At 40.0% G+C, this 12375-nt stretch overlaps 1 protein-coding gene across 2 annotated transcripts in view; it reads right to left on the reverse strand.

The window, feature by feature from the left end:
• Positions 1-219: 219 nt before the first annotated feature.
• gria4a (glutamate receptor, ionotropic, AMPA 4a) overlaps positions 220-12375 on the reverse strand; it is a gene marked incomplete at its 5' end in the record, with an annotated part of 106773 nt that continues 94617 nt past the window's right edge. The window contains 3 exons of one of the 2 annotated variants that reach the window (XM_080054037.1): positions 220-3642; positions 8140-8277; positions 9997-10111. In XM_080054037.1, coding sequence (XP_079910163.1) covers positions 3478-3642; positions 8140-8277; positions 9997-10111 — 418 coding nt within the window. In that variant the 3' untranslated portion in view covers positions 220-3477. Of the gene's footprint in view, positions 3643-8139; positions 8278-9996; positions 10112-11987; positions 12103-12375 lie in introns of both variants that reach the window. The other variant, XM_080054036.1, reaches the window with a different exon arrangement.

Below are 12375 nucleotides of genomic sequence, written 5' to 3' on the forward strand. Positions count from 1 at the left end.
AGACAGACTCTGAAGCTTAAAATTTCTGCTGTGCTTAAAGACAGAGGCTAAGCTGCGGAGTAGGCTTAATGATTTTAATTCTGGCTTTGAATGCTCCACCATAGCCGACTCATCATTTTCAGGATCCTGATGGGCAAGGCACAACCACAATAAATATGTTGAAATAGACCAATGGCTAATCAGGATCCGTGGATAAATAACCACACAGATGGACGCAAGTTCAGCATTGATGTTTTATTAGAAAAAGAATCCAAATGGAAAGACAGAAATAAAGGCAAAAATAAACAGTGTGCGAGTGTTGACGGCCCAGCAGTCAGCTTGTTGCCGTCTTTCCATGAGATCCAATGTGATGTAGGCAAAGAAATAAAGACGAGAGTATGATGTATAGTTTGACTACCTGGTATGTCTGGTGTGGTGACAGCTAGAACCGCTAACCGTCTCTTGCTGAGACTGAGAGGGAGGGACTGGAACCTCACCTTTTGTTTCCAGCATAAAGATAGGGTTGTTGTTTAAGATACTGGTTGTAGTTATTATATTATGCTTCTCATGTTAAGTTTGACTTGAATACAATTGATGCAGGACAGAAGAGGTACATGTGTGAGTTTCACAAGTGGAAGTTCTCCTGTGTTGAGTTAACAAAATGCTGAAGGTTTCAACGTAACAAGAGAAGAAACGCAGATTGTCAATTGGTGTCTCCAGTTGATGTTAATCCCATGACTTTGCAGTGTATAGGGGCTGGAAGCAAAGTCATTTTTCATTGCTAATATGCCCTTTGTACAGAGAGGTCAGTCTTAGAGTGGGACAGCTGGGGAGTTGAAAGCTGAAAGAATAGTAGGGGTAACAGGGCAGAACACATTTCATTCTCGCATACAGTATTACCACTGTTATATGACACATCTCTGTATCATCACCATGCTGATGTGTGTTGTAAAACTGCACCAATGTTGGTCCATAAAAATATATCTTGTTGTTTGCCTAATTGTTTCTCAGATAATAATTCAATTATAATTCAATTTTCCTCTTCAAGGCTGGCTGGCAGTGACAGACCAAAAAAGGCTGCCAAATTTTCCATTGCAGATTTCTTTATCATGTGCCCAAGAAGTTCAAACCCTGCTCAGTTTTGAATTTTGTGTGGGATTTAAAATCTGTGACTTTTCTCGCTTCCGGAAAAACAAATAACAAGCAGGAGGCGATGTGAAATGCAACACAAATGCTACACTCTGCAAATGTCAGCCAGCATTGTTCTCCCCCTGCAGTACTGTAATCACATTGGCCTGTTTCTCTCCAGAGGCCTGCTTAGAAGTGTTCTCATTGTATGGGGCTGGTATCTGCATGATGCTGCTCCAGGGGGCTTTGCAGACCACCAACAGAAGATGTGGTTAGAAACACAGTTGGACAATAAAAAAAAACACAGTGAATAACTTACACGTGGGACACACAGACACACAGGCAGAAACAAAACTCGTCCAAAACCTCTGACGGTGCTGGAGTGATCACTCTGAGCTGACCCTGTGTATGCAGCAATGTGTGTTTGTGTGTGTATGTGTGCGTGCACTACATTTGTGTCCTTGTGAGTGCCAGATGGACATTCAGTGTTGAGTAGGGCACACCGAGACTGTGGCATATTAATATTCTCAAGTTATCAAAAAAAACAGCCATGTAACAGAATGTATGCCATGGCCTCTGACAATCTGTGAACAATGTTTCTATAGCTCTCTATAGATGTATAGATATATATTTATCTATATTATATATATATATGTAGATTTATAAAAAATGTTTTGACCCTTATTTACAAGTAGTGTCTTTTTATATTCATTATTGCAATGAATTGTTATCTAAGTATGATTAAAAAAGACAGGTGAGTTCTGTTTTGCTACGCAGTTATTTACAACAGTTTTTAAAAAGCAAGCTTTCTGATATGGTACCTTTCCCCCCTGCCACTGGACAGACTGAGGATCTCAAATGGCAACCAAACGGCCTATTAGAGTCATCCATTTTTAGGGGAAATTAAAATGGTAGCCATAGGTCTTCACAGTTCAAGTCAAATGAAGTGTATACAGCATAGACCAGTGATTCTCAACCTATGACAGCTCTCGTCACCCCGCTGTGAGTAAACATACAAAGAGCAAAAGAGCAAATTGATTTGCCATTGTCCGGATTTCTGGAATTATTAAAGAGGATGTGGAGGCAGAATTCTTTTTTTCTTATACAATTGAAATCTTTATTTTTTTTTAACGAATGCCAAAGTATTTCTATTTCCTCCATAATTTATTCTGCACACTTCTCAATGTTCCCAGTGTCCAGGTTGAGAAGCACTTTGTTGCTAGGTAGCCATATGAGATCTGCACTTGTTTTTCTTTCCTTCACTGAATATACAGTTCAAACAGCACCTTTGTCCACTCAGAAAAAAAAGTAATCATCAATTTGCTATTTAGCATTTCTACTGTCATGACGATGCTGTTGATGAATAACTTTGTTAATTACTACTGCTTATTTATGTTCTTTTACAAACCCCTGTGAAATTCTGCGACCGAGATGAGCCGCACGTACTGTACGTGTTTGGAGGTTACTTCTGTTACTATATTGGCTGATTGTCTCGCCGGTTTTGGGCGGTGGGCGAGAAATCATTCTATATGCGTAGTAAGAAAGCATTTTTCATTCAGTTTCGAACAGTCAATGGCAAAGAAGCGGGTTTTGCACAGTTCCGAACGTTCAAGGTTACAGTTTTCTGGTCTTCTAAGGGTGATAGTACCTGGCACTCAGTCTTTGCAGGCAAGTGAAGTTGACCATGACCATGATGATGACGATGATGAAAACAAATGTTTGTAGTCTTAGTAAGGCGTTGTCAAGGGGCGTGGCTTATCTGCCAACATTGTCCAAAGAAGACAGAGCATGAACAGACTTGTTTGGTTGTCTTTTTTTCTTCTTCTTAACTCTCGGTTGTGATCTTCATCTTTATCCCTATATCATCATCATGATCAGCTTTGTGGTCATGTTCACAGCTTTCAAGTTAAGTCCGTGCTGGCTTTTCCCGTTGGGTTTCGTCTATATCAGGATGGTGTCCTCCCAAAGTATAAGAAAATGAATGCTGCAGGCAAGTGTGATAGTCATAGTTGTCCTCTTTTCTTCCTCCACTGTTCAATTCCCACTGTTGTGTTCAACTTGTCTCTTGTATTGTAAGTCAATGGCTGCAGGAAAGTGAGAAGATGATGCGCAGTGTGTGAGTTTGTTTAAGTGTGTAAGAATGTGTTTAGAGTTTAGAGTATTTTGCATTTGAGTGTGTGTAATTATATTCATGTTTGTGTATGTATGCGTGTGTGTGTGTGTGTGTGTGTGTGTGTAAGTGTGTGATTTGTGTCATAATGGTGTGTGTTTTTGTGTGTATGATTGAATGTAAGCACATGTGGGCGTGCGTGTCCTTGTCGGAGTCTGTATGTTTGGGTGTGGTTAAGGCACGGCAGGTGTTTTTGGTTTTCAGGGCAGTCCGGAGGATATCACTGCAAGGCCAGGGTGTCGGAAGGAGGCGTGGCCAGCATGCACGGCTTTGGGGCAGTCTGGCGTCAGGACGCGGCCATTCTCCCCCACACTCCCTGTGATGGACAGACGGGCCTTGTTCCGCATGGCTTCAGAGAAAGACAGCTAGAAGAGGGGAGATGGAGGGGGGAGAGGGTGGAGATGGCACGTTGGAGAATTGGTTTGAAAAAACTGAAAGACGGGCAAGAAACAACTGTTCAACTTTGGAATTTTTTTTTAAAACAACACTCATCTGAAGACACAGACATTGCTATACAAACACATGCGCAAAAAAAACACTTAGACATGCATTTGCCTGTACCCACACTTTACACACAAATATGCCAATAGTTAGTTAGAGAGAGGTCTGATGGTGCAATCACACATTTAGCTGAAGCACTATTGTGACAGTATTTTTAGTTGTTTCAAAGCTCACGTTAAATGCAAACTTGTGCTGAAACAATTTGTCAAATAACTGATTACTTATATATATTCAAAATAGTGGAAAACTATTTTGATACTCAAATTGAAGATGAAGTCATATTTCAAGCTTTTGTAAGTAAAAGTTTCATTGACAGCAAACTAATGTTGCCTGGAAAAAAGTAAGAACTTATTTCCTGAATCATATTGAGGTATGTTTTTCTGAAGAAAGTTCAACACAAATTTAGTTAGAGGTTTGCATTCGCTAATATTCTCGGCACATCAAAGTTCGGATTGCATCCCCCCCCCCCCACCCCCCCTGTTCAAACAAACTGAACTACAGCTACAAACATGCCCTAGACTTCATTTGAATAACTTCAAACAGACATAGTGTGAATGCACCCCAAACTGCACATTCAAATGTCACTTCAAGACTACCACACTGTGCAAATGCTACAGTAAAATAGTTTTACCAAGGGGCAAAAGTAAAGCAGGCAGCAATCAACAAACGTTTACACAGTATACGAGGGGATTCAGGTTGTAGACATCTGCATTTCATTGGTGGTGACCATGCACTTTTGGGTACTGGGTTTTAGTAATCTGAAGAATTCAAGTGAGGATTTGAAAGGATAGGTTTTTTGGAAGGTGAGGACTCTGAACAGACAAAAGGAAGAAGTGAAGGAGTGATTTTTCTTTCAAGGTTTCAGATTTATAGAGAGGGAGTAACTGACTATACTGCTCAGAGTAGGGCGACACTTCACATAGATAGGCTGCTATGTGAAATTTCTGTAAAGTTTGTGCTGCTGCCGTCAGATAAGTTAAACGGTGTGTTGCTGTTGCTGTGATATGGACAATTCTTCTTATGCTTTAACTTAAGTGAGATGGTTCTTCCATAGACGTAATTGGCAATCTAGAGAGAGAAGCCTCTCTAAATGATGCAAATAAACAGTTCCATCTTTGATTTTGGAAACATTGCAATTTGACGGATCTTTTTTAAACTAATGGCCACAACAAAGTATCAAAACTCATAAAAGACACTTTTTGGATTCATGGATTACAGGCCAACATCTGAAAATAGGCATTAGGAACACTTTATTCTGCATTTCCAAACCGCCAACTGTGTTTTGCAATACACTGCGAGTTCCTCTTCCTCCCTTAATGAGTGCTGCTGTCACGCTGATGTACAGCTCAATTAAAAACTAAACAGAAAACATGGAATAGGTTACTCTAAAGGAGCATCTAAGACCAATTTGAAGAGACTTTATCATTTATTTTTTAGAAGTTCCGGATAGTGTTATTGCAGCTCGGAACTCATTTGGACGTTTAAGGTTAGACAAAATATGGCATACATCCAGAGAGTTTAATAGGAGAGGTAAACCTTCAAGTGGTAAACCTTATCGTTCATTTAAAGTTGGCACTGTTACTATTCCACAGATAATAGCCAATGTTTACTATACTGCATTTAGCGGTCTTTATTTTTGCATCCTGCGTATTGATCCTACTAACTCTCTTAAAGCCTCAGAAAGGATTGTTAGGCAGATCGTCAAACTGAAATCCAATGTTTCCTTTCACTTCAGTTAATTGCACTTTTACATCAATAGACGCGAGTCACGTTTTTACAACAACACCACTAAGTAGCCGTTCTATATGAAGTGTTTGCTTCATCAATTATTGCTCTGCATTCACGCTAAGTAACTGGGCTGTTTTGTAGTTGTCAGGGCTGGAATAAGTCAGAGTGCCTGTTTGGACCGTCTACAACAGGGGGGCACAACTCCAGTTTTATGGATGACATTAAAGATACAGTATAACATGGCTAGGGAACAATGCAGAATGGTAGACTACACTGCACCACAGCCTGTATGTACTTGGTACTTGTTACAAATATATACACACAGAATACTTTTTAATTTAGACTAGTTTGCATTGGAAATAAAACCCCTAGTAAACCTGGATCAATGACTGCAAACCACAATTAGAGCACCACTACTATTTTAGTAAATAGATCTTCTTCTTCCCTTATCATTTGTACAAACTGATTTAAACCATTTGGAGAATTTAAAAAGGGATTTAGAAATTTAAAAAAACTCATGACCACCCAATCAACTGATTTTCTTACTATCTAGATCAGGGTTTTTCAAAGTGTGAGAGAGTGAGCCCCCCCTCAGAGAACAAATTTCAGCGGAGCCCCCCCCCCAAAAAAAAAAAAAATTATTATTTTACAAATTTAAACATGTTTTTGAAACATTCTAAACATTTTTGTGCGTTTTTAAACACATTTAATACATTTTAACATCTTAATCCAGTGTTTTAATCCTGCTTCCTTTAAGCATGGATAATACTGACTGAGTGTGCATCGGAGTGAGAAAGATAGGCAGACAGACTTGCCCAAATTATTGACTAGTTAAATGTCATTCACACACCCAGTGTTTTTTCGCTAGTGCCTCCAATGTCCTGCTGGAGGAGAATAGTAGCCAGTGGAGAACTGTAGCCAGTGGAGAATCTCCCGGGGGGTAGATTTTTTTTCACCTTTTTAAAGTGAAATGCATGAATCTGGTGCACTTTGAGAGGACAATTAAGAGGCTAAACATGAGGTATTTTGTGTGAACAAATAATTTGGAGACACTGGGTCTGATGAATTAGAAGCTATTGAAGAAGGACACATGGATTTTCCATAAAAATATTAATTTAAAATAAACAAAATGTATGCAGGGTCCTCTGGGTTGGGCTTGATGCTCTTTTTCTTTAACGAGACCTATTTCTCTGTAATTTACTGAATGCATTTAAATGCAGTGAGGGGAACGAAGCAGAAGAACTTGTGTCCAGCTATGCTGTGATCTTAGTATAAAAAAGAAAAACTAAAAAAAAAAAAAAAAAAAAAAAAGATTTTTTAGTTTTTTTTAGTTTTTCTTTTTTTTTACATATTCATCCGCGCCCCCCCTGCCATAACCCCCCCCCCCCCCCCAAGGGGGGCGCGCCCCACAGTTTGAAAACCGCTGATCTAGATGCTATTATAGAAATTCAAAGCAATTCAAAACCTCTGTTGGGTAACAATTCCTACTACTATTATATTTGTTCTATTAACAACTCACACTCCCCTGATCATACATGTTGAATGGACACAATTCAATCCGTAGTTCAAGGGAATGTCTGAAACTTTGCTCAAGCTGTCAAAGCAAAACTCTTCACCCATGTCTTTGTAATAAAACACTGGTGCTCAAGGAATAACTCATCTAGTTAAAAAAAGAATTTGGTGGACATCCACTGACATAGAAAAAAAACTTAATAGGGTTTTTATTTCTGAGATATTTTTTTACATTATTGCTGAAAAAGTTTTGGTCTGCCCAAAATCAGTCGTTAGCTAATTAATATGTAGCTAGGAGCAGTCACAGATTTTAATGAGGAACTTTTGCTCTCAGTTAGAACTTTTGCTCTCAGTCTGTTATGTACTGTTACGTATGTAGCTGGTACAACCCTAAAATAGTTTTGGATAAAAAGTTAGAGAGGAAGCTTAACAAATTCAGGAAAATGATCAATATTATTGTCCTCATCCACAACTATATTTATCATTTTTTTTTTACATCTTGTTTTCTGGAGTTGTGCATCCCTATTCTATCACTAACTATTTTGTTAACTTTCAGTTAAGATTACAATGCAGGTGCCTTGTCAAGTCATCAGCCAAGAGCATCACCATCAATCAATCATAATCATCATCATCATCATTTGCAGCCAAAGACGATGGAACCAAAACTGTAGTTAAACAAATCTAACCCCAATTTAGCCAGGGGGGAAGTGCATAAGAATAAAAGATTAAAGAAAAAACTGTAAACCCAAATATATAATAAAATATTAGGCCAATAAAAAAGAAAAAGCTTTCACGATCAATCATATAAAGCTACATTGGTTCCACAATGCTTGACCACATCCTCATCATCACCACATGAAGTTACAACAACACGGTTGCATGGAGGGGGCTGGCTGCGTCAGCCTTTGGGCAATCGAAACAATACAAATAACTCCACACAGCACCATCACCATGATTCAACAACCACCATTTACCCCCAACCTACATGGGTGAGCCTCTAAATAATCCTACCCCTATATCTTGACCCCCTCGGAGCCGTACACGTTGTACCCCTCCCTATAAGTGGCTAGATTCTGGGTGCTGGGGGAGGGGCTGGGGCAGTGGGGGGGGCTAAGGTCCACCTTCATGCGCTTGGCCTCGGCCCGAGACTTGTAGCAGAACTCCACCAGGGCCACCAGCATGGCCAGGCCCAAGCCGCCCACCAGGATGTAGAAGACCCCCGCCACGTTGGACAGGCTCAGGGCCTGAGAAGACTTGTCCTGCAGAGAGAGGGAGTGGGATGGGAGGTTTAGGGGGAAAGAACGGAGCGATGAGTGAAAAAGAAGGAGGAGTCGACACCGCGAGGGCAGAGAGTTAAGAGAGAATGGGTGGATGGTAAAGAAAAGAAAGAAAAACCAAAACCAAAACAAACAAAACATCATGAAAGAAGAAACAAAATGGAGGAAAGGAACGGAGTAGGATGGTGGTGACGGAGGATTACGTTTGGGCAGGTACATGAAAACGAGGCCGTGTGAGAGGAGAAATTAAGGTGGAGGTCAAATGTTCAGAGATGGAAGGAGAATGGGATTAATGGGAGTAAATTAGAAAAACATGAGATTGAATGAGGAATATGGGACATGGAGAAAAGAAAAAAATAGAGCAGCAGGAGAGTGTATGGTAACAGCGGTGGGAGAAAGCAGACAGAAAATAGGGTACAGTGGGTTAGACACAGAAATTGAGACTGTCACAGAAACAAGTCATTTAGTGACACATTCTGGTGTTGCAACTGTACTTCCGTGCAACTAAAATATGGTTAGTTTTAACATAACTTAATTTCCTATTATCATAAAAAATACATTCTACATACTACAACTTCAATTAATACTACTAATCACCACTACAGCTACTACACTCTGTACTACTATACATCTGTAACAGTCAATACTGTACAATCACAGAACAATCTACATTTCTACAACTGTTAGCTAGTCACATACATGAATTAATAACATTGATTTAAGTCAAAAAAGAGCAAGAAAAATCACAGAGCAGGCTTTAATCTGAGCAGCGGTGATGACATTTCACTGTTTTAATGGAATTTAAAGGCTCCAGTGAACTAGTCTAAACATCTACAGTAGAGCAGCTCCCATTGTTCCTGTTTAACTTACTTTCTACTAAAAATAACAAGTGTTAAAGGGGAAGATAAATTAGCTATAGTACCTTCTTACTAAATCCTAGAATATGGTAATGCTTAATCTCACAAGTCCATCATTTTCTACTAATGTCGTAGGAAACTTCCTTTAGAATACCTATATTATTTAGCTCTAAATATAGATACAATTGAGAAATATTTTTTGAAATGAGGTTTTGTTTTGTTATATGGAGTTGTAGCCTTTCATAGGGAAGACCTGCTCTTCTTAAACCCAAATTATTATTCATTCAGTATTACTTTATAACTGAATGTTGACATAATTCACTTGTTAAATGTTAAGCTGGCAGGCTTTGCACTGAAGTCTCTATAAACCAGCAATTAATTTGTATGAGCCCACATATTTATAAACGTGTATAAATTCAAATTGACCGGAACCTATCCCAAACAACTTATTCTTTTGGGGAACTACCTGTGAAATTAGCGAATACAATATGAACCTGTGAAATAAAGCATTGCCACGTTATGGACATCAGTAGATGTGGAAAACAATAGCTGCTAAAAAGTCACCAAATGCTAACCTTTTCCAATGCTAATTGTGATGGAGTCAAGTGACTGCAGATTGCTACAGAAACTGATGCATATGTAGGTAAATATGGTCCTCCATTAAAACAGAAGGAAACATGTAGAAGGCAATTACTACATGGACATGCTATTCTACTGTGGAGAATCAAGATATGTTTCTGCCTTATTGAGAATACATTGCTATTGTTCTAAGTTTATCTGGAGCGTATTCAGGATGAAAGGTTCAGGCTAGCTTTTTGTGGGGCCGCAGCAGCGTGAGACTGACCTTACTTCCAGAGTCCTTGGGTCCACACTCTCCCTTGTCATACCACCATTTGTTTTTCAGTTTGTCTAAGACGCCTGCTTCGCTCAGTTTCAAAACTGCGAGGTTTACCGGGGTTCTTCGCGTGTAAAAATAACATAAATAACATCATAGGACATGTTATTTTATGTTATTAGGGTATTTCACATTTGCATTGCACAGCTCAAGTCACATAGAAAACGGTACACTTTTTTTGTTCAGATCAAGTGACCTAGCATGGATCCCACTGAGTACATGTGTGTATGCTCGTTGAGGAGGGGCTGGGGGGAGAGTGAGAGGCTACGGCGAGCTACAGACATATGAGTGGGACCCACCTTTGTCATTTTAGGTAACACACCCATACTGCCCCAGCTGATCCTACTAGGCCGAATAAGAGACAAGTATTTATGAAGGCAGGACTATTGGCGTCCCGCGAGCACCTTGCTATACGGCTGGGAGAGAGAGCTTCAGTGAGACATGTTTGAATTGAACTCTATAGACTCTGTAGGCCAGACAAAACTAGGATATAGGTAGGATATGATAGGATTATTGCTTATTTTACTCAAATTGCACTTTGCTTTCCTAAGAAATATTTTCACTACAAAGCAACTTTAAGAATGACAGTCGTCCTGTCGCTTTAGTCCAGACTGAGATATGGTTGTTATCTTTTATATTGCATGAAATCATCTGCAGACATTTGGTGTCTCTGGGAGGAGAGTCTTGATCATTTAACTTTTCGTGTTGTGCCAGTAGCAAGTATAACTTTTATCTTATCCACTAAAATATGTCCACTTCTAGATACTGTAGATCGGCACACATTCTTGTACAGTCATTGATGGTTAATGTTAATGACCTTGGTGTTTCCCTGACATTAGCTCTATAGCGCCACCGTATAGCTGACGTTTTGGGGATTTGAATGAGTACTTTAGATCCAAACAAGACGTGGTTGTAAAATGCTCCTATGAAAACACAAGCGATTTGATACTTTAAAGGATTCAGATAACACCTCTGCTCTGCCAAGAATAATCCCAGAACCCAAAGGGATAACACAAAGTGTTGAATAAAGGGAGGAAAACTCAGAATAGAAATGTTGAAATCCGACAAATGATCAAGAGATGTATAGAAACTCTGCCCTGAAATTGCATTCTGCTGCTATCAATTATTCAGCCGCTGCTCTGCCTCGAGTCAACCTGAGCCTAAGAGAATATGAGAACTAGTATTACACTTGGGTTTCCTTTCCCCTATGCAACGTTTTCAAAGCCATTTCGTCTGTCATGAACAGTAGTAACAGGTTCTAAGTTGAAGGAGGGATACGGTTCAGTTTGGTGTCTCTCCTGGCTCTCTCCTCTCCCCAGAGCTGCCACTGGGGGGCGAATATGTCTGTCTTGACAGTAATTGCTCTCTTTATCTTTCCACCTTCCATCACTGAATCCTCTTCTCATTACCCCCACACTCCGCCGTTCCAGATCAGTGCCAAGACATTAAAAAAATGGTTATTATCATGAGGTGTGCTTGATTGATCTCGGCCGCCACGCAACCATAAAGGGGACATATTTCCCTGCATTATAACGAACATGATGATATTTATATATATCACTTTTAAATAAGAATTTGGTTGCCCTTTTTGGACTGTAAAAGGTACAGATTATTTTTCTGTGGGGGTTTCCTTTACCAGGAAAATAACATTCTGTAGTTCTGTCTCAACAAGCAAATGTGTTGTACCTTTGTCACAGGGTCTGAACCTTTTATTTAAAAAAGGCACACACACCAATGACAACACATGCAACATTGTGCCTATTTTTTGAAGCAGCAGGGTAGTCACTTTTGCCCTCCCTGTTTTGCTGCACGAACCTTTGGCCAAGGCAGATGCATGTGTTACACTTTCCCAGGACGAGGGCCGCTGCCTGCCTGCCATAGCCGGTTGAGCGGCCCCCGTCCCCCTTTGTGGTAGGGGGGGGCAGACATAGAGGGCTAACCTTGGAATCCCCTCCCCCGCTGCCACATTCTCCTTTGTCATACCACCACTTGTTTTTCAATTTGTCCAACAGGCCCTGCTCGTTGAGCTTTAGAACGGCCAGGTTGACCGCGTTTCTTTAAGTAAAAACAAAAAAAAGGAGGGACAGATAAGATAAAATTTGGTCAGAGCAGAGGATGGAGGGACAAGACAGACAAGATGGACGTGGGCCACAGCCTGGAGGAAGAAGAAGAGGAGGGAGAAGGGAGGGGGAGAAATCAGAAGGGTTGAAAGGACAAAAGGAGGGTTAGTGGGAAAGGATGCACCCCAGACAACACTCTCTATTTCTCTTTCTTTCTTTCTTTCTTTCTTTCTTTCTTTCTTTCTTTCTTTCTTTCTTTCTTTCTTTC

This window comes from Ammodytes marinus (assembly GCF_949987685.1).
Source record: "Ammodytes marinus genome assembly, chromosome: 3".
Classification (NCBI taxonomy): Eukaryota; Metazoa; Chordata; class Actinopteri; order Uranoscopiformes; family Ammodytidae; genus Ammodytes; species Ammodytes marinus.